This window comes from Balaenoptera musculus, chromosome 15 (assembly GCF_009873245.2).
Source record: "Balaenoptera musculus isolate JJ_BM4_2016_0621 chromosome 15, mBalMus1.pri.v3, whole genome shotgun sequence".
NCBI classification, from domain to species: Eukaryota; Metazoa; Chordata; class Mammalia; order Artiodactyla; family Balaenopteridae; genus Balaenoptera; species Balaenoptera musculus.
Genome location: NC_045799.1, coordinates 58,055,703 through 58,079,199, shown reverse-complemented (window position 1 = coordinate 58,079,199; position 23,497 = coordinate 58,055,703). Strand labels below are relative to the sequence as shown.

Sequence of the window (23,497 nt, the reverse complement as noted above, 5' to 3'; positions counted from 1 at the left end):
ACGAGCTTAGTTACTCCGCAGCATGTGGGATCTTCCCGGACCAGGGCTCGAACCCATGTCCCCTGCATTGGCAGGTGGATTCTTAACCATTGCGCCACCAGGGAAGTCCCAGGCTCTCTCTTAATCTATGTCCGCATGCTGCTGCAGAGTTCTGGAAAGCTTTGTCCTGTTTTGACTTGTCATGGGGAGAGGGGAGGAGCGGAGATGGGGCGGTAATGTGAGTCGTTTCTATGCTATACATTTTGCCACTTTCAATCCAGTCCCTCAGAAAAGCTTTACATTTTCATCACAGACAACTAAGGGTAAGTTGCTTCCAAAGTCTCATTGAGATCTGAGTCTTTTTTGACTTGCATTGGATTTTCAGCTTAAACTAATTGCCTCTAATCTACATCAATTCCAATTTGATGAAATGAAGTGAGGATGATAAAATCCACCTGCAAGGGCTTTTGTTTCTAAATGGAACTGAAGCTCTGGAGCAGAGAACACAGTCAAGGAAGAGCTTCTGACTCTAAGTTTAGAGAAGCAATTCCAGTTAAAAATTTTGACTCAAGACTCAAAATCAACTGAGAATCAATGTGGAGGTCTGGGAAGAAAGGACTGTGCTATACCTAAATATTAGCTAAAGTCTCGCTACACTGGCACCATATTTCAAATATGTTGTTTGGTAGTTTTGTGACAATCGATTGGTTTCAACACCAAACATGACAAAAAGCAGGTTTATTTTCAATTTCAGAAAGGTGGAGAATGGGCATTACTGCCACCTGGTGGCCAATTTTCCAAACTGTTCGTTCAGGTCTTGTAGGGATGAAATTTGTGACGTTGAAGGCAGGCAGTAAACCGCAAACATTCCAAAGCCTCAACATTTGGCTACTGACCTGGATATTATACATTTCTATATTCAATTACAATCCCAATCATAAACCAAAACAATTTGGTTTGGTCTGGTCAGATAAAATTTCCATCTTTTTTTTTTTTTTTTTCCAAATCGGATATTCCCCAAAGAAGAGAAATCATTACAGTGATTCCTTTTGTGGTCATTCTACACTTCCTTCTGCCATGTTATTTTTTTCCCGGAGGAAGAAGGGTGTGCACATTTATTCTGGCTTCCTTAGTGGCATCGGGACAGAATAACTGGACCTTGGGGTCTGGGGCTGGTATGTGCATTGATGTTTCCCTGGAAAGGATTTGTTCTTCAGTTCCCCTGACTCTGGACATGACTTCCACAAACCCAGTCCCAGCTGCTGTCGTGTCACCCTGACCATTGCGATGGACTTGTAATTTGTCATCCTGGTTCCCCCCTACCCATCGCCCCCACCCCAGCCCATTTTCTACGTGGCAGCCAGAGTGACCACAGCCTCCACTCTGGTCCTGTCACCCATCGGGCCTGAAGGCTTCAATGGCTCTCTGTTACTCCCAAGATGATGATCAAACTTCCTAACATGGACAACAGTCTCTAGCAGTGTCCCCGGTGCTGTTGTTGCCTCATAAACAAACCCCAAACATAGTGGCTTAAAATAACTTATTTTGCCTACAGTTTTGTGGGTCCAGATCTGGGTAGGACTCAGTTGGGCTATTCGTCTGCTCCACGTGGCTTCAGCTGGGGCATTTGCAATTCAGGATCTGCTCCAAAGATGGTTTCTTCACTCACGGGTCTGCCATCTTAGTGCTCCCTGGCCTGTCTCTTTCTTTCTCCCTCTCTCCATGTGGCATCTTGTCCTCCAGGGTCTCATGGCCTGGGCTTCCCACAGCCTGGTAATCTCAGGGTGGCTGCATTTCTTACGTGGTGGCTGGTGTCCAAGAGGCAGGAAGTAGAAGCTGCCTGGCCGGCTCCCAGAGCTGGCCCAGCATTGCTTTCATTGTATTCTATTGGTCAAAGCAATCATAGATCTCCCCAGAATCAAGGAGGTGGAGAGAGAGACTCCACCTCCAGGCAGGGGAGAGAGGCAAGTGGCCTGGGAGGTACTAGGAGGTCTAGCCTCCTCCCACAGGCCCCAAACCAGACTGTCCAGAACCACCTGCCTCTTGCAAATGTCCTTCCCTATGTACTTAACCTGGTGAGTTCTACCCATTCTGCAGATTTCAGCTAAATCAGGATTTCTAGAGGGTAGTCTCACCTGACCCTACGTGGACTCTAAGAGTCCATGATCCGTTGTTTTGTCCCCCCACTGCTTATTTTGAAAATTTTCAACCTGCAGAAATGTTGCAAGAATAACATTACTTAGATTCACTGACTATTAACATTTTTGTCACATTTGCTTTTATCTTTCTCTTTGTATGTGTGTATGTGTATAAATATTTTATGAGCCATTTGCGTGTCAGCTGCAGACATCAAGACACTTTGCCTCCAAGGACGTCGGCAGTATCTCCTAAGAACAAGACTGTCCTCCCACGTAAGCCCGATGCGATGAATACGATGATCACTTTCAGGTGATTTAACACTATTATCCATAGAGTTCACCAAGGTCCAAATAATATCCTCTAAATCCAGGATCCACTGTGGGTCATGCATTGCATTTCATTGTCCTGTGGGATCCGCTCTTACACCCAAATCCTTTTCCTTCAGAGGACTTTCCCCATGTGCATTAAGCTTCTTGGTCAGGCACAAGCCCTTCCCCCAGGCACTCTCATGCCTTTCTCTTTATCATCCCTCAGCTTAAGTGCTTCCTCGTCCAGGAAGCTCTTCTTAACCAGCCTGTCTCACATAACCCCACTGCCCCCATCATATCTCCTCCTTATTTTCATATGGACCACATCACATTGCTCCCTGAAAATCTCATGTGTGTACTTTCCATTTGTCTCCTGTGCCCCCCCCCACTAGGTCAGCTCCAAGAGGGCAGAGACAGTGATAAGCCTTGTTCTCCATGTTAGCACCTGGCACGGTGTCTGGAATCTGGTAGATCCCTTGATGAATGAACACATGAATATTTCACTATGAAATTGTAACCAATGGGTGAAAATAGAGTTTTGGGTTGCCGGGGCTGATGTCTTTACCAAACTTTTACCATGTCGTAAACCTCTTAACACAGCTGCTAAGAATTTCTCCTGTGTCTTGGGCTACAATCCAGCCTACCTAAGCTTGGCCTCTGTTTCACTCAGACGAATAACCCCTGCCCACAAATTTACCAAATTGCATTTATACAGAGCCTATGTGGCCTGAAACAGGGCCCTCAATCTTACTTCTTAAACTACCCCAAATATCTCTGCTTGCTGCACATGGGTCCCAGTCTGTGAGCAAGACATGGGTGAGTATCCCCAGGCTAAGGGATAATTTTTTTTCATGGAGAGAGAAGTGGTAGATAAGTACAATTAGCTCAAAAGGAACTGACCTCAAGCTGTGGAGGTGATGGGGGCAATTTGTGGGTAGTTCACACTCCCCATGATCCTTACCATCATGTGTGGTTTCCATGGTGGCAGGGTTTGCCATGGCCAGAATTGGCCGTTTGCTATCTTTACAGAACCAGCTGTGCTGCATCTGTATCCTTCCTTCACAGGCACTCTGGACATCCATCCCACAGATTACTCAGATCTTTAGGAACCCCCCAAAACTCAATACTCTCTTTAATGTGAATAGTTAAAACTCTGTATGGCAAAAATCAAATATGATCTGCCTTTTGTACTATCTTGGCCCAAATTCCATCCGAACCTGTCCAACTGCATTTAATATATTCCTCTACAGCCAAAATCCAGGGAAACATAATTGGGTTAGAAATCGTTTTAAATAAATCTTGAGTGTAGAAATATTTTCTTCATACATCAGACGTCACTTCCCTCTGTCAAAGTAAGGAAAAGAAACTTCAGGTGTCTTTGCCCCTGTGGTTAGTCATAGCATCTACAGATATGTTTTCTGATATCATCTTTATTGATCCAACTTACTGCAATCTTTAAGGTGTTTTATTTCACTGGCATTGACAAACAGTTGTCCATCTTGTTACTGAACTGAACTCGGGTTCACTTGCCAGACACACAGCAAAGCCAATCTACCGACACCAGGTTGTGGTGCATTGCACAGTGCCAAGCAAGAAGAACAGGTAGCTTATGCTCAAAAGACCTAAGCTCTTCGATGGCTTTTAGTGAAGGATTTTTAAAGGCAACGTTAGGGGTGAGGGTTGCAGGGTACATGATCAGCTCATGGATGTTCTTCTGATTAGTCGGTGGTGAGGTAACAGGGAGGTATTTGGGCAATCTTAACCATCAGCCTTCTGACTCCAACCAATCTGGGGTCTACGTGCTTGTGGTCAGCAATTTCTATCCAGTGAGGCCCTGGTTTCTGTAAAACAACTCAAGGATATGTGTCCGATTGTTATCTATATCCCTTGAGGAGGAACTGGGGTCCTGTGACTCTGTTTTATGGCTGACCTATCGTTTAAACTATCATTACTTTTCTTGCTGGACTGCTTTTCCTTTGTTTCTGCATTCCCTTACTTCTCTAATTAGTAACTGCTTGAGTCTGCTTTTTGGATCCTGGGGAAGGCCTAGGAGACTGAAGCCTTTCTCCTACAAACAAGAAACAGGGGACACAGAGGGATCTGCCACCAGGAAGGCCCTGCAGGGTCCTGCTCGCTTTCAATCTCACAAAACCCTGGCCCTAGTTTTAAAATTATAAGAAATTTTCCTTTCAAAGAAATTTGAGAAAAACATCCTGGTATATGGATGATTAATTCATTGTCTATGTATAAGAGTTGTTGCTTGTTGACCAGTGATGGTTTGAGTTTTAACTAATGTTTGTTCTTTTCCACCATCTAAATAGCTAATCTATTAAGCTCTCCCACCACCCATCGTAATTCCTGTGGTCTCTGTCGTCTCGGACTTTGCTTGTGCATTTGGAGGATCAGATCCCAGTGGGTGGGACTCTTTACCCCAACACAGTTCTACCACCCATAGTTCACATTGTAGAGGAAGAAAACTTCCTCTTCCCTTCTAGGGGCTATGAATGGAGCCTGTGAATTAAACTGACAAAAGACAGATTAACAGGAGAAAAGGAATACAAATTTTAATATTTTTACATGCACAGAGGTTTCAGAGAAAACATGTGAAACCCCAAAGAAGTGGTTAGACCTGGAGGGCTTTAACAAAGGGCGATTAAATTATGGGGAAGTGACAAAGGAAAGGGATTGGGGCTCCTAGAGGTGGTAAATTGTGGGAAGTTGACTAGGAAATATATAGCAGATAAAGGTTTGCTTAATAGGGTTTGTTATGCAGATTCATCTCAGGTCTTCCAGGTACTGGAGAGGGAAACCCCTTTACAGAGGGAAATTTATGTCACCTTTACAAGTGGAAATTTATGCCTTGATTTTAGGCAGAAAGGGCGAGTGAAGCGAGCTCTTCCTGTGTCTTCGGTTTTCTCACATGCGTTCAGCTCAACATAATCCTTACGCCAAAGTGGCATATTTTGTGGTGGCATGTTTTGATCCCTTTCAACACGGATAAAAAAAATCAAATAGCCACATCCTCCCCGAGAAAATCTCAGGAGGCTGAAAGGTAGGAACTGACTGAATTAGATTTGTCTGCATTATAGGACTCCTGATTTTTAAAATTCAATGATTTAACTCTATCCTCTGGATTTGTGGTAACAGGTAATGTAAGTCTATCTATCTCTGAGCATTTGCCACTTCAGCTGTGTCAAAGGAAAATAAGATGGAGTGAGTATTGCTAAGAGAGCTCTCTGAAAAGAAGCCAGGAGGCTGTTGAGGAAGTGGGACTCACGCACGTCTCATTCCGGGTGGAATCTGACCTTTGACCACTTAGTATCTTAACGCGGGCATCCAGAACATCTGCACAATGTTCCAGAAGCTCAAGATACCTACTAGACCCTTACCCTAAATAACTCGTTTCAGCCTATCCCTTAAAGACAAATATTTCCTTTTTGTGTCAGTCATAATTCTCGCCAGACAATAATCTAGTGGCTTTTGCCTTTATAAGCCCCTGACTCCCTCTTCCCCAGAACAGTCTTTTGGTTTTACCTGAATCTGTGACTCCCGAATTGCAATTCTTAGGACCCCAAATAAGGTTCTTTGTTCTCTGAAGCCTTGATACTGATTATTCTTCAACAGCTGCCATCTACCAGTTAAAGCCACCATCTGATTTCAGGATGTTGGGCACATCTCACTGACAGAAGACATTGTGAAATGATTGGCAGAGGCTTTGCATCTTCCATGTTGGGGGCATAAAACCACCCCCCGGCCAACATGAGTGTCTAGGAACACGCAGGAGGCCCCACCTCCGCAGCATATGGGGTAAGGGCCAGGTGTCCACGTTTTGAACAAATCGTGGTCCCAGGGAAGAGTGCTTGTGTTAGTTTCCCTAGGGCTGTTGTAACAAATTACCACAAACTTGGTGGCTCAGAACAACAGAAATGTATTTTCCCATAGCTCTAGAGACGTCTGAAATCCAGATGTTGGCCGGGCTGTGCTCCCTCCAGAGGCTCTTCCAGCTTCTGGTGGCTCCAGCGTTCCTTGGCTTGTGGCTGCATCACTCCAATCTCTGCCTCTATCTCCATATTGGAAACGTGTTCACATTATGATTTTTAGAAGAATTTTCTTCTATCTCCATGGCCACCTCTGAGTGACATGCCATCTCCTGCTGACCCTTTGGCCCAGTAAATTAGCAGTTACCTCGGAAACAAGGTATTTCTAATTTACCCATCCCCAGCAAAGGTTTTATGTTTTTGCTTTCTACCATTTACTAATAAAGGACTTGCTTCATCCTAGGTATTCTATGTTACATCGTTAACTCCTTACAATGACCCTGAATCAGGGCTCTTGAGCTCAGGCAGCAGAACCAGTTAAACAAGGAAAGAGAGGGAGAAAGAGGCAGAAGGAAGGAGTCAGCACTGCATTCTACACATTGAGAAAAAGGAGGCTCAGAGAGATGCCGACCTCATAGTAAGTGTTGGAACTGGCTTTCAGACTCAGGGTCTGTCTGTGAATTCCTTATCCCACGAGAACAACATATGAGACATTCAGTGTCCAGGACAGTTGGACAAGCTACTGCCCTGATACTCAACTCCCGGGGTGAGGATGCGCCTCCTCTGTCTGGGGGCCCTGTGGTCTTGGTGAGGAAGCCATCAAAACTATAGAGCTTGGAACTGATTAGAGGGGCTAGACTTGGCCCAGTGTGGGAGAGCTGGTGGAGAAGCCTACGCAACCTGTTCCCTCTGGGTCTAGTGTTGAGTCTGGAGTCGCGCGAGGTCAGCCAGGTGGCCGTCAGGAAGGAAGGAAGGAAGCGGACAAGAGCAAGTACAAACTGGAAGCACGTCTGTGTGTGACTACCTCCAGCCTCGAAGCCACAGGAAACATGGCCTATAGGAAAGGCACAGAGCAGCAAACAGAGGTGCCCTTCACTTCGCCAGGCACTTGGCAGGAGCTGTGGGTCTGTGAGCCAGCAGAGCATGGAAGCCTCCACGCTCTGATGCCCTGTATCTATCTTCAGAACATAAAACACAGAACTGATGTTTTGCTTCTGCTCCAAATTGCATGCAGTGTCTCGTGACCAACGCTAAACTTGAACCAGCCAGGGACGGACATCCTGGGAAAGGTAGTTCCAGCTTAGCGACATGGACATCATCCAAAGCCACTACACCTACCCTGAGTGTCAAGAGTAGCGGAGTATACCTCTCACTGACCAAAAATGCCAGAGGTTTGCTTTCTTGTTCACCTTGCAGCTTTGACACATGCCCTAGGATAAGTCAATCTGATGTCTGGGTTTTGATTCTGGAACCACAAGGCAGCAAGGACAGTGGGGAAGGCTTTCTGTTCTGCCCATTGTCCCCACGAGGCCGCACAGCCTGTGTGTACAGCCGGAACCCAGGACCAGGGTGCCGTGTGTGAATGGGCTGGGTCTCTGTGACTCGGGCAAGCCGACCAAGCTCCCTGGACCTGTTTCCACATCTTTAAAATGGGCAGAAAATATCTTAACATATCATTACGGGGTATAAATTGCATAAACTGTCCCAGGTTTGAATCCTCATGGGAACTTGTTGCAAAGTATCTTTCTTTCCCCTTTCCTGTTTTCCAAGCCAGAGTCTCTCAGCTCCCTGCTGATTCCAGGAACCGCCCCACAGCCTTTTCTCAATATATTCAATTTTAGCTCATCAATCAAGAGTTTGGTTCTGTTGCTTAAAGGAGGCATAAAGGTTTCCCACCAAAAGCGCATGAAACGTTTCCTGGGTGGAGGTGGGGGGTTCACCTTGTACTATGTAACTGTACAGTCCTGGGTCTTGTTCTCAGGCCGGTTCTCTTCTGGTGTCCCTGATAGTTAACAGTTGAAGATCTTGCTCCTGCCCCTCCAAAAGGCAAGAAACATTAATGCTTTCTGGGCCACCAGCTGTGAGATGCTTGCTTGCTATCAGCATCCCTCCTCATTCTACTATTGTGAAGAGCTCCTTTGCTTAAGACTTGTGTACCTACCAACATTCCAGAAGATCTGCTGGTTAGGATGCAGTTTCGCTCTGCTGATGTACACCGAAGTCTTGTTGTGGCGTCAAGGCTTTCGGCTTCGCTTAGTGAGTGAATGGCTAGTTGACGGCAGCCCACGGGTGCAGGTGTCCTCAAGTGAAGCCTCGTCCTGTGCTGCAGAACACGCTCCACGGCTCCGAGCCTGAAACAGGGCCTCACAGAGGGCGGCTCATCTCTGCAAATTCAGCTCAGAATTTGGCTCTTTCAGTCATAGTGTTTTAAAAGGTAGACACAGGAGACTGAAAAATAACATCTTCATTGATGACTGAAGATGTGACAGCATTCACAAAATGCCAAGGAAAGCCATTCCTGTTCAATTTTTTAAATCTCAGAGCCTCTGAGGCCTGAACTTTCACTATATACCAGAAAAGAATGCCTCTCTTGAACAGACGTTCACACTAACAGTTATTTTTCTGTTTTCTCAGTGTCCTAGTATTACTTATCCACGGTTTGTCCCATCAGGGCCTGACTTACACTTACCCAGTCTGCTCACCCGTCAAGTTTCTTGGGCTACTTGTAGGAGCCACAGCTCACATCAGTGTTCCCTCAGACAGAGGTAAGCAGGACATCTATGGGAGCCCCTTAGTGTTATGTTGTAAGTAATGATGGTAGCCAGGAAATAAGCAAAGGGTCTCATTAGGGAATCAGCAAATTAAAGCCTTAAATCTAAGGCAGACAACTCCATTTTCCTCAACTGAAATAGCAGGTTGGGTAATTTTTTATTTTACAAGAGATACTGTATTATTTGTGTACACAGCACACAACGTTTAACTACTTTTATTATGTATGTAAGTATACAAACCGATTTCGGGAAAACCTAGACTATTTCCCTAAATGATTGACATGGCCTAAAAAAAAGGGGGGGAGTAGGGAGGGGCACAAATTAATAGCCCTTAGAATTTGAACAGAATGGGAAGACATCTATTTTCATAAAATCTTGGTGGAGATGCACCCCAAGGATGATCTGGCCTCAGTAAAGAGCTGAATTTTCCTGTACCTATACTGACCACAAGCAGGTCACCAAAAGCTGATTTTCAAGAGAGGAAATGGTGGTTGCTTACATCCTAGGGCTTCTGATAGAAACAGTAGCTCCACAGTCACCAAACGTATTGTACCTAACACAGCTTAGCGACATGGGTCCATGATAGTGTATTTCTTAGAACATATCCATTGGAAGTATTTATTGAATGCAAATCAGAAATTCATGAAACTACAGGCCACTTACAACATAGGGAAGAGGACTGTCCCCGTATAAAGGGTTCACAATCTGAACTGGCCCTTTAAGACATCGAATAGCGTTAGAGAAACATTGTAAACAACTGAAGTATGAAAAAACAAAATGTAGTACGATATATAATTATCAAATACTTTTCATACTTTTAGGTAAGATTTTCAGAAAACCCAGGAACAGATTTTATATCACAAAATGGTCCATATCGCCCAAAAATGTCTTTTGACTGGACAGTAAAATAATATTTGTTGGAAGCTAAAAACTGAGATAAAGTACAGGCCATTGGGAGTGGGAAAGCTTTAATTTCTCCAATTTTCTTCCAGATCAGCTTATTATCAGGGTTCTCATGGCACAGGAAGAGGTGGTAGCTTTCCACGGGGGCACACTTGGGATTGATTTTGGTTATGTTCCAAGTCAGGGCAATGCCCCTGGGTCTCAGCACCCGTTTTACTCTGAGCTCAGGCTTCTGGGGAGGAAGTGTGTCTCGGATTTTGTCTACCAGTTCGGGTAATAGTGGTGGTGGTTCTGGGAGAGGTGGCAGGTGCTCAAAGGACTCAAGAACCTAAAACACATTTATAAAAAGTTTAGCAAGCTGAATCGGTGGGGTCTGATTTTTTTTAAGTGGTCAACTGCTGTTCTACAATATATATTTCCCATTCCTCAATCCATTTATCAAAATCATAAGAACAAAAGGATGCTTCAAGGACACGTGAGGCTGGATCCAGTTTCTTTCAAGCATAAGCTTCTTTTAGCGTTAAGATCTCTACACTCTGGAGTATCACTAATCCAGAATGGGTTAGGTCCCAGACATTCTGGAGAAATATTCCATCTCATTTCCAAACCTGTGTTCCCAAACATGAAAAGTGTGAGTGTAGGAGAACACCCATTTCCATCCACCTTCATCAACAATGGTTATTACTCTTAAAAATCTTTTCCAATTTGTTGTTGGCCTAAAAAAATGTAGTTGTTTTAATTCTGTAGCTTCTGGAAAATTCAATTAAATTAGTTTAATTGAGTAAATAAGTAGACTCACAATAGCACATTTAAAAAAGCATATTAAAGTGCTTTCTAAGATGAAATGTAACCCAAATGTTTCTTTATGAGTAAAATGGGTACTTCCACTCAATTTGGAATGAATATCCCTTACAGAACATTTCATATCAGTACCTGGGCTGCATTTTGTGCCACTGGGGTTGTCTCTTTTGAGATTGAAATAGCTTTCGTAGGTAACTCAAGCGTGGATACTGGACTTTCTGTGAACAACAGAAGGTTTAAAAGTAAAATGTATCTGCAATAATCAATCCCATAGCCTTTAGAGCAAACAGTAGTTTACATCTTGGGTAGTAATTAACTGTGAACTAAAATTATAAAACTGTGAAATAAGAAGACAACTTTTGATATGCAAATGTATCAAATATAGAGAATTTTTAATGTGACAAAAATTCCTCACTTAAGGTAAACACTAATGTCATGATGCAACTGGGAACTAGGAAAAATTACCCATGGGAGAGGGAATTCCTGCTTAGCAGTCTCAGAGGCAGATTTTGCTCTGTTAGGTCAACAAGGATGTTTGCAAACACAGAACTGTTTACAATCCTATAAGAATGTGTGATACCAACAAGGCCTGGGAATTCAAACTAAAACTCATGCAGGCTGGGGTTGGAGGTATCTCATGGTAGCCTAGAGGGAATTAGACATCAATTGTGGACTGTTGAAAGGGAGGGGGAGGGAGGAGAGACAGAAGAGAGAATGGAAGAAAGAGAGATGGTTAGAAGAAGAAAAGGAGGAAAATAGAGAAAATGTGGGTGTGAGGGAGAGAAAGAAGGTTTAGTAGGCGCAAGAATGGTTTGAGGACAACTGGGGAAAGTATCATGGGGGTGGTAAGAAAAGGGGCTCCATGTTGGAAAGTAATAGGGCCAGACAGCTAAAAATTTCATAAGTTTGAACATATCTAACAAGCAGCAAAAATCATTTTTAATCCACTGTGTGTGCAGTGATATAACTGTTTAACATATTTTATGAATCTCCCCCAATAAAATTTTTTATTTGTATTTTTCTTTTAACTGACAAGGATAATTAAATTCTGCACTGTGTTTCAAAGATAACTTATTAATCGCTTTATTTACTGGTGTTAAAAAACATTTTTGTAAAGGTAATGATTTTACGCTTTTAATTGTAAGAGAATCGATGCATGAGAGATTGGTTCAAGATGGCAGAGTAGAAGGATGTCTGCTCACTCCCTCTTGCGAGAGCAGCGGAATCACAACTAACTGCTGAACACTCATCGACAGAAAGACACTGGAACTCACCAAAAAAGATACCCCACATCCAAAGACAAAGGAGAAGCCACAATGAGACGGTAGGAGGGGCGCAATCACAATAAAATCAAATCTCATAACCGCTGGGTGGGTGACTCACAAACTGGAGAACAATTATACCACAGGAGACCACCCACTGGAGTGAAGGTTCTGAGCCCCACGTCAGGCTTCCCAACCTGGGGGTCCGGCAATGGGAGGAGGAATTCCTAGAGAATCAGACTTTGAAGGCTAGTGGGATTTGATTGCAGAACTTCAACAGGACTGGGGGAAACAGAGACTCCCCTCTTGGAGGGCACACACAAAGTAGTGTGCACATCAGGACCCAGGGGAAGGAGCAGTGACCCCACAGAAGACTGAACTAGACCTACCTGCTAGTGTTGAAGGGTCTCCTGGAGAGGCGGGGGGTGGCTGTGGCTCACCGTGGGGACAAGGACACTGGCAGCAGAAGTTCTGGGAAATACTCCTTGGCATGAGCCCTCCCAGAGTCCACCATTAGCCCCATCAAAGAGCCGGGTAGGCTCCAGTGCTGGGTTGCCTCAGGCCAAACAACCAACAGTGAGGAAACCCGGCCCCACCCATCAGCAGACAAGCAGATTAAAGTTTTACTGAGCTCTGCCCACCAGAGCAACACCCAGCTCTACCCACCACCAGTCCCTTCCATCAGGAAGCTTGCACAAGCCTCTTAGATAGCCTCATCCACCAGAGGGCAGACAGCAGAAGAAAGAAGAATTACAATTCAGCAGCCTGTGGAACGAAAACCATATTCACAGAAAGACAGACAAAACGAAAAGGCAGAGGACTATGTACCAGATGAAGAAACAAGATAAAACCCCAGAAAAACAACTAAATGAAGTGGAGATAGGCAACCTTCCAGAAAAAGAATTCAGAATAATGAGAGTGAAGATGATCCAGGACCTCGGAAAAAGAATGGAGGCAAAGATCGAGAAGATGCAAGAAATGTTTAATAAAGACCTAGAAGAATTAAAGAACAAACAAACAGAGATGAACAATACAATAAGTGAAATGAAAAATAAACCAGAAAGAATCAATAGCAGAATAACTGAGGCAGAAGAACAGATAAGTGACCTGGGAGACTAATGGTGGAATTCACTGCCATGGAACAAAATAAAGAAAAAAGAATGAAAAGAAATGAAGACAGCCTAAGAGACCTCTGGGACAACATTAAATGCAACAACATTCGCATTATAGGGGTCCCAGAAGGAGAAGACAGAAAGGACCCGAGAAACTGTTTGAAGAGATTGCATTCGAAAACTTCCCTAACATGGGAAAGGAAATAGCCACCCAAGTCCAGGAAGCACAGAGAGTCCCAGGCAGGATAGACCCAAGGAGAAACATGCTGAGACACATAGTAATCAAACTGACAAAAATTAAAGACAAAGAAAAATTATTGAAAGCAACAAGGGAAAAATGACAAATAACATACAAGGGAACTCCCATAAGGTTAACAGCTGATTTCTCAGCAGAAACTCTACAAGCCAGAAGGGAGTGGCATGATATATTTAAAGTGATGAAAGGGAAGAACCTACAACCAAGATTACTCTACCCGGCTAGGATCTCTTTCAGATTCGATGGAGAATTCAAAAGCTTTACAGACAAGCAAAAGCTAAGAGAGTTCAGCACCACCAAACCAGCTCTACAACAAATGCTAAAGGAACTTCTCTAAGTGGGAAACACAAGAGAAGAAAAGGACCTACAAAAACAAACCCATAACAATTAAGAAAATGGTAATAGGAACATACATATCAATAATTACCTTAAACGTGAATGGATTAAATGCTCCAACCAAAAGACACAGGCTCACTGAATGGATACAAAAACAAGACCCATATATATGCTGTCTACAAGAGACCCACTTCAGACCTAGGGACACATACAGACTGAAAGTGAGGGGATGGAAAAAGATATTCCATGCAAATGGAAATCAAAAGAAAGCTGGAGCAGCAATACTCATATCAGATAAAACAGACTTTAAAATAAAGAATGTTACAAGAGACAAGGAAGGACACTACATAACAATCAAGGGATTAATCCAAGAAGAAGATATAACAATTATAAATATATATGCACCCAACATAGGAGCACCTCAATACATAAGGCAACTGCTAACACCTATAAAAGAGGAAACTGACAGTAACACAATAATAGTGAGGGACTTTAACACCTCACTTACACCAATGGACAGATAATCCAGACAGAAAATTAATAAGGAAACACAAGCTTTACATGACACATTAGACCAGATAGATTTAATTGATATTTATAGGACATTCCATCCAAAAATAGCAGCTTACACTTTCTTCTCAAGTGCACACGGAACATTCTCCAGGATAGATCACATCTTGGGTCACAAATCAAGGCTCGGTAAATTTAAGAAAACTGAAATCATATCAAACATCTTTTCCAACCACAATGCTTTGAGATTAGAAATAAATTACAGGGAAAAAAAACGTAAAATAACACAAACACATGGAGGCTAAACAATACGTTACTAAATAACCAAGAGATCACTGAAGAAATCAAAGAGGAAATCAAAAATTACCTAGAGACAAATGACAATGAAAACACGACGATCCAAAACCTATGGGATGCAGCAAAAGCAGTTCTAAGAGGGAAGTTTATAGCAATACAATCCTACCTCAAGAAACAAGAAAAATCTCAAACAATCTAACCTTACACCTAAAGGAACTAGAGAAAGAAGAACAAACAAAACACAAAATTAGTAGAAGGAAAGAAATCATAAAGATCAGAGCAGAAATAAATGAAATAGAAACAAAGAAAACAATAGCAAAGATCAATAAAACTAAAAGCTGGTTCTTTGAGAAGATAAATAAAATTGATAAACCTTTAGCCAGACTCAACAAGAAAAAGAGGGAGAGGACTCAAATCAATAAAATTAGAAATGAAAAAGGAGAAGTTACAACGGACATCGCCGAAATATAAAGCATCATAAGCGACTATTACAAGCAACTCTATGCCAATAAAATGGACAACGTGGAAGAAATGGACAAATTCTTAGAAAGATATAACCTTCCACAACCGAACCAGTAAGAAATAGAAAATATGAACAGACCAATCACAAGTAATGAAATTGAAACTGTGATTAAAACTCTTCCAACAAACCAAAGTCCAGGACTGTCCAGGACCAGATGGCTTCACAGGTGAATTCTATCCAACATTTAGAGAAGAGCTAAGACCCATCCTTCTCAAACTCTTCCAAAAAACTGCAGGGGAAGGAACACTCCCAAACTCATTCTACAAGGCCACCATCACCCTGATACCAAAACCAGAGATACTACAAAAAAGGAAAATTACAGACCAATATCACTGATGAACACAGATGCAAAAATCCTCAACAAAACACTAGCAAACAGAATCCAACAACAAATTAAAAGGATCATACACCATGATCAAGTGGGATTTATCGCAGGGATGCAAGGATTCTTCAATATAGGCAAATCAACCAGTGTGATACACCATATTAACAAATTGAATAAAAACCATATGATCTCAATAGATGCAGAAAAAGCTTTTGACAAAATTCAACACCCATTTATGATAAAAACTCTCCAGAAAGTGGGCATAGAAGGAAACTCAACATAATAAAGGCCATATACAACAAACCCACAGCAAACGTCATTCTCAGTGGTGAAAAACTGAAAGCATTTCCTCTAAGATGAGGAACAAGAAATTTATGTCCACTCTCGCCACTATTATTCAACATAGTTTTGGAAGTCCTAGACACAGCAATCAGAGAAGAAAAATAAATAAAAGGAATACAAATTGGAAGAAAAAAGTAAAACTGTCACTGCCTGCAGATGACATGATACTAACATAGAGAATCCTAACGATGCCACCAGAAAACTACTAGAGCTAATCAATGAATTTGGTAAAGTTGCAGGATACAAAATTAATGCAAAGAAATCTCTTGCATTCCTATACACTAACAACAAGAGATCAGAAAGAGAAATTAAGGAAACAATCCCGTTCACCATTGCAACAAAAAGGATAAAATACCTAGGAATAAACCTACCTAAGGAGGTAAAAGACCTGTACTCAGAAAACTATAAGACACTGATGAGAGAAATCAAAGATGACACAAACAGATGGAGAGCTATATACCATGTGCTTGGATTGGAAGAATCAATAGTGTGAAAATGACTATACTACTCAAAGCAATCTACAGAATCAATGCAATCCCTATCAAATTACCAGTGACATTTTTTACAGAACTAGAACAAAAAATCTTAAAATGTGTATGGAGACACAAAGGACCCTGAATAGCCAAAGCAGTCTTGAGGGAATAAAATGTAGCAGGAGGAATCAGACTCCCTGACTTCAGATTATACTACAAAGCTACAGTAATCAAGACAATATGGTACTGGCACAAAAACAGAAATATAGTTCAATGGAACAGGATAGAAAGCCCAGAGATAAACCCACGCACCTATGGTCAACTAATCTATGACAAAGGAGGCAAGGATATACAACTGAGAAAAGACAGCCTCTTCAATAAGTGGTGCTGGGAAAACTGGACAGCTACACGTAAAAGAATGAAATTAGAACACTGCCTAACACCATACACAAAAATAAACTCAAAATGGATTAAAGACCTAAATGTAAGACTGGACACTATAAAACTCTTAGAGGAAAACATAGGAAGAACACTCTTTGACATAAATCACAGCAAGATCTTTTTTGACCCACTTCCTAGAGTAATGGAAATAAAAACAAAAATAAACAAATGGGACCTAATGAAACTTAAAAGCTTTTGCACAGCAAAGGGAACTATAAACAGAATGAAAAGACAACCCTCAGAGTAGGAGAAAATACTTGAAAACGAACCAACGGACGAAGGATTAATCTCCAAAATATATAAACAGCTCATGCAGCTCAATGTTAAAAAAACAAACAACCCAATAAAAAAATGGGCAGAAGACCTAAATAGACACCTCTTCAAAGAAGACATACAGATGGCCAAGAGGCACATGAAAAGCTGCTCAACATCACTAATCATTAGAGAAATGCAAATCAAAACTACAGTGAGGTATCACCTCCACCAGTTAGAATGGGCATCATCAGAAAATCTACAAACAACAAATGCTGGAGAGGGTGTGGAGAAAAGGGAACCCTCTTGCACTGTTGGTGGGAATGTAGATTGATAGAGCCACTATGGAGAACAATATGGAGGTTCCTTAAAAAACTAAAAATAGAATTACCATATGACCCAGCAATCCCACTACTGGGCATATACCCAGAGAAAACCGTAAGTCAAAAAGAAACATGCACCCCAATGTTCATTGCAGCACTATTTACAATAGCCAGGTCACAGAAGCAACCTAAATGCCCATCAACAGATGAATGGATAAAGAAGATGTGGTACATATATACAATGGAATATTACTCAGCCATAAAAAGGAATGAAATTGGGTCATTTGTAGAGACATGGATGGACCTAGAGACTGTCATTCAGAGTGAAGTAAGTCAGAAAGAGAAAAACAAATATCATATATTAACGCATATATGTGGAATCTAGAAAAATGGTACAGATGAACCTGTTTGCAAGACAGAAATAGAGACACAGATGTAGAGAACAAACCTATGGACACCAAGGGGGGAAAGTGTGGGGGGGGGGCTGGTGGGATGAACTGGGAGATTGGGATTGACATATATACACTAATATGTATAAAACAGATAACTAATAAGAACCTGCTGTATAAGAAATAAATTTTTAAAATTACAAATTGTAAGAGAATCTATACACCCTTTTAAACTGGTTTGTTAATTAGACCTAGATTTGTGAAATCATAATCTGCAGGTTAATCAATGCACAAGAGCTGATACAAATAACCTCCCTTAAATTTTCAAGTGAACAGCTTCATACAAAAAAAAATTCTAATAGATATAACTTCCCATAACTAACATTCCTTCTTTCAAGGTAGTAAGTCAACAAGCCCTTGGCAAATTAAAACAGGCTAAGACAGAAACTCAACTTTATGATAAGAGACAAAACAGGACTTTTATCCCAAACCAGTTTACGTTTAGATCCTTTGTGTCACCAATGTTAATGTCTTGTAAATACTCTGCAGCTTTTATCCTTATCTATATAAAAATGAGTAATTGTTACATTTTTAAAATTTATTTTATTTTTTTGGCTGTGTTGGGTCTTGGTTGCTGCACGCAGGCTTTCTCTAGTTGCAGCGAGTGGGGGCTACTCTTTGTTGTGGTGCGCGGGCTTCTCATTACGGTGGCTTCTCTTGTTGTGAAGCACAGGCTCTAGGCGCGCAGGCTTCAGTAGCTGCAGCACGTGGGCTCAGTAGTTGTGACACACGGGCTCTAGAACACAGGCTCAGTAGTTGTGGTGCACAGGCTTAGTTGCTCCGTGGCAATGTGGGATCTTCCCGGACCAGGGATTGAACCCATGTCCCCAGCATTGGCAGGTGGATTCTTAACCACTGCGCCACCAGGGAAGTCCCAGGAATGGTTACTTTAGCACTTTGTATTCTCAAAGCAACAGGAGCCAGTACCCGATTATTTTAAGGTTCCTCCTCATTAAACTGCTATGTGAGAATTGTGGCCTCTGGTCTCAACTTACCACTTCGGTGTTTGACCTTTCAGATCCTTTGCTGCATGTATATGCACATGTAGACGCACGTTCACTTATGTAAATATTTACATTATAGACATGATTTTTAAAGTTTGTATTTAAAAACTAACTATTCAGATATAACTTACATACAATAAAATGTACCCATTTTATTTTTTTAGATTTTTTTGGTGTGGACCTTTTTTTTTTTTAACATCTTTATTGGAGTATAATTGCTTTACAATGGTGTGTTAGTTTCTGCTGTATAACAAAGTGAGTCAGCTATACATATACATATATCCCCATATCTCCTCCCTCTTTTGTCTCCCTCCCACCCTCCCTATCCCAGCCCTCTAGGTGGACACAAAGCAACGAGCTGATCTCCCTGTGCTATGTGGCTGCTTCCCACTAGCTAGCTATTTTACATTTGGTAGTGTATATATGTCCATGCCACTCTCTCACTTTGTCCCAGCTTACCCTTCCCCCTCCCCATGTCCTCAAGTTCATTCTCTACGTCTGCATCTTTATTCCTGTCTTGCCCCTAATTTCTTCAGAACCATTTTTTGTTTTTTTTTAGATTCCATATATATGTGTTAGCATGCGGTATTTGTTTTTCTCTTTCTGACTTACTTCACTCTGTATGAGACTCTAGGTCCATCCACCTCACTACAAATAACTCAATTTCATTTCTTTTTTATGGCTAATATTCCATTGTCTATATGTGCCACATCTTTATCCATTCATCTGTCGATGGACACTTAGGTTGCTTCCATGATGTGGACAATTTTTAAAGTCTTTATTGAATTTGTTACAATATTGCTTCTGTTTTATGTTTTGGTTTTTTGGCCCCAAGGCATGTGGGATCTTAGCTCCCCAACCAGAGATCGAACCCACACCCCCTGCATTGGAAGGTGAAGTCTTAACCACTGGACCACCAGGGAAGTCCCCCAAATGTACCCATTTTAAATGTGCCATTCTTCGGGTTTTGACAAATGTACAGTTGTGATACCACCACCAAAATCAAGACAGAATGTTTTTATTACCCCAAATAGTGTCCCTTCTGGTAATATGGAAGAACAAATCTGACTCCACATTGGATCTGTTTGTTTTACTTTAACCTTTGTATTCTATTGCTTTTGCTACAAGTTAAAAATGTTGCCGGTAGCCTGAAATACACAGGATAGCTCATTCTCAAGGCCCTGACCTTAAAAGGTATAACACTTATCCATTTAAATAGAGATAAAAAGCTGTAGAACAGACAATAACATTTGTCTTGTTGGAGGTTTATAGCAACATTGTGAAATGACCTACGTGGACAGCTAGCTGCCAAGAAAAAAGGATTCCAGCCCCAAGAAGTTTGCAGCAACCACCCACACACCCTTCCTCTTTTAGTATAAAAGGAACCTGAATTCTAATTCGGAGAAGATGGTTCTTTGGGACACTAGTCCACCATCTTCTCCATTCCTTGACCCAACAACTCATCTCTTGATTTATTGGCCTGTTGTGCAGCGAGCAGTATGAACTTGGTCTTCGTAACATTCTCAATCCCTCTCTCACCGCTGGCCCCATGAAACCACAGGTCTGTTGTCACTAAAGATTAGATTGGCCTTTTCTAGAATTTGACATAAAGCAAATCACACAGTATGTACAATTCTTTTGCCCAACATTTGTTTCTGAGATTCATCAATGTTGTTGCATATAATAATATTTTGTTCATTTTTATTGTTGAGTAGTACTTAGCTGTAGAGATAGATATGCCACAACCTATTTATCTATTGATGGACATTTGGACTGTTTATAGTTCAGTGCTATTATGAATAAAGTTGCTATGAACATTTGTGTAAAAGTCTTTGTGTAGATGTAGGTTTTCATTTGTCCTGGATAAATACCTAAAGGTGGAATAATAGTGTCATTTGCTAAGAGTATAGCTAATGTTTTGAGAAACTGCCAGACCACTTCCAAAGTGGTTTCACCATTTTACACTCCTACCAGCAAAACATGAGAATTCCAGGTCACTCCACATCCTCACCGACACTTTGTATATTTTCAGTTGTTTTCATTTTAGCCATTTTAGTGGATGTGTTGTGGTATCTCATTGTGGTCTTAACTTCCCTAATGAATAACAATGTTGAGGATGTCTTGTGTTTATTTGCCATCCCCATATCTTCTCTAGTGAAGTGTCATCTACTTGCTCTGGGTTTAATTTGTTCTTTTTATCCTAGCATCTTAATGCAGAATCTTAGATTATTCATTTTAGACTTTCCATTTTTCCTACTATAAACATTTAATGCTAGCAATTGCCTTCTAAGCACGGCTTTAGCTGCATTCCTCAGATTTTGATATGCTGTGTTTTCATTTTCATTCAGTTCAAAATATTTTTAAACTTTCCTTTTGATTTCTTCTTTGACTCATGGGTTATCTAGAAATGTAATCTTTAGCTTCCAAATATCTAGGGATTTCCCAACTAGCTTTCTGTTATTACTAATTTAATTGTATCTGTAATCATACAGAGTATGTTCTCTAAACTTTTACATATAGTGAGACTAGTTTTATGGTCCAGAACCTGATATGTTTCATATGCACTTAAAATGAATGTGTATTCTTCTGTGGCTGGGTTTGAGTGTTCTATAAATGTCAAGTAGGTTAAGTTGGTTGATAGTATTGCCCAGGCTTCCTAAACTTTACTGACTACATATTATATCGATTACTGAGAAGGGAGTGTTGGAACCTCCAATTATAATTGTTTGTCCACTTATAATTTCAGTCCGATCAGTTTTTATATCAGGAATTTTGAAGTTCTACTATTATATGCATAAACGTAGGTTTAGTGTGTCTTTCTGATGAAATGATTGCTTTACTGTTATGAAACAGCCTTCTTTATCCCTGGTAATATTTCTTGTTCTGAAGTCTATCTGATAATAATATAGTCACTCTAGCTTTCTTATGATTAGTGTTTGTATGTTTTTGCATGGCTTATCTTCTTACATCCTTTTAACTTTAACCTATCCATATATTTATATTTAACGTACATCATGTAGTTGTCATATAGTTGGGTCTTGTTTTGTTATCCAGTCCAACAATGTGTGCTTTTTTTTTTTTTTAAACTTTGTTCTCATAGAATTTTTTTTTAAATTAATTAATTTATTTTTGGCTGTGTTGGGTCTTCGTTTCTGCGCGAGGGCTTTCTCCAGTTGCGGCGAGCGGGGGCCACTCCTCATCACGGTGTGTGGGCCTCTCACTGCAGCGGCCTCTCCCGTTGCGGAGCACAGGCTCCAGACACGCAGGCTCAGTAATTGTGGCTCACGAGCCCAGCCACTCCGCGGCATGTGGGATCTTCCCAGACCAGGGCTCGAACCCGTGTCCCCTGCATTGGCAGGCAGACTCTCAACCACTGTGCCACCAGGGAAGCCCAATGTGTGCTTTTTAATGGAGTGTTTAGACCCTTCTATACTTATTCTAGCTATCAATATGGTTGGGTTTAAATCTACCATCCTGTAATTTGTTCTCTATTTAGCGTCATTTGTTCTTTGCACCTTCTCTTGGATTGAGTATTTTAAAAATTCCATTTTACCTCCACTATTGGTCTATCAGCCATACTTACACTTAAAAAAATATTGCTCTAGGCACTGCCGTATGTACGTATCTAGTATCTTTAATAACGTATAGTCTATCCTCAAGTAACATTATACTACTCATGATGTAACACCCTTATAGCCAGCATACTTCCATTCCTCTGACCATCTTTCACACTACTGTTGGCATACATTAGCTTCTACATAAATTATAAACTCCACAACATACTGTTACATTCCTCTGTGTAGATCCACTTTCCATCTGATATTTTCCCTTTGCTTGAAGAACTTCCTTTATTTTTGACAGTGAAGGTCTGCTGGCAACAACTTTTGTTTATCTTAATAAACAGAAGTCTTAATTTTGCTTTCATGTTTGTAAGATATATTAGCTGGATATAGAATTCTAGGTTGACAATTATTTTCCCCCAGCCTTTTAATAATGCCATTTGATTTGTTTTGCATAGTTCCAATTGAGAAAACTGTGCATTCTTTGTTCTTCCCTATATATCCTATATATATGGTGTCTTTCTGATTGCTCTAAAGTTGTTGCTGTTAATCACTGGTTTTCAGGAACTGATTATGATGTTCCTTGATATGGTTTTCTTTGTATTTATCCTGCATGCAGAGTACTGAAGTTCTTGGTTATGGTGGGCTCGTACTTTTCATTAAATTTGTAAAACTTTTGACCATACATCTATGTTAGACCACTTAATATTGTCCCACAGTTTACTAAAGGTCTGATTCCTTTTTCCCAGTCTTTTTTCTTTTCTTTTCATATTCTTTCTTTAATTTGTATAGCTTCTTTCCAAATTATATGGTCAGGTACTATTTATCCCAGTATACCAATTTGTTTTTCTTTCTCTGGTGTTTAATAAGCTATTTATTCCATCCACTGAACTTCAAGTATTTTTATTTCATTTGGTTCTCTTTTATATCTTTTATTTCTCTTATTATGTTCATGTTTTCCTTTAAATCTCTGAGTGTACTTCTATCAGTTCTTTTAAGGTCCTTGTCTGTTAATTCTGTCATCTGTCATTTCTAAGTTTGTTTCTTTTGACTGATTTTTCTCCTGGTTATGGATTCCATTTTTCTTCCTCATATCTCGAGTGATTTTTTAAAATTGGATGATGGATATTATGAATTTTACATGGTTGTGAGTTGAATTCTGAGTTCGGTTTTATTAGGGCAATGCTAGAGTTGCCTTTGCTCTAAGATGAGTTTACACCCGTATATTCAGTAAGAATCTACCATGATGGCTGGTCAGACCTGAAACATTTCCCACTGCTGTTTGAGCTCTGGAAATTGTTTAGTGTAAAGGT

General features: G+C 40.9%; 1 protein-coding gene and 1 long non-coding RNA gene across 4 annotated transcripts in view; one reads left to right on the top strand and one right to left on the bottom strand.

Moving 5' to 3' along the window:
- Window positions 1–1,477: 1,477 nt before the first annotated feature.
- On the top strand, window positions 1,478–6,797 carry LOC118881220. The gene is made up of 4 exons (XR_005016473.1): window positions 1,478–2,427; window positions 6,051–6,233; window positions 6,369–6,623; window positions 6,708–6,797. It is a non-coding gene; the product is annotated as an uncharacterized LOC118881220 (long non-coding RNA).
- Window positions 6,798–9,611: 2,814 nt separating this feature from the next.
- Window positions 9,612–23,497, bottom strand: part of ATF7IP2 (activating transcription factor 7 interacting protein 2) — a 59,611-nt gene continuing 45,725 nt past the window's right edge. For 2 of the 3 annotated variants that reach the window (XM_036825877.1, XM_036825876.1), the window contains 2 exons: window positions 10,852–10,937; window positions 9,822–10,246 (listed from right to left, as the gene is read on the bottom strand). In XM_036825877.1, the coding sequence (XP_036681772.1) occupies window positions 9,833–10,246; window positions 10,852–10,937 (500 nt within the window). In that variant the 3' untranslated portion in view covers window positions 9,822–9,832. Of the gene's footprint in view, window positions 10,247–10,851; window positions 10,938–23,497 lie in introns of all 3 variants that reach the window. The other variant, XM_036825875.1, reaches the window with a different exon arrangement.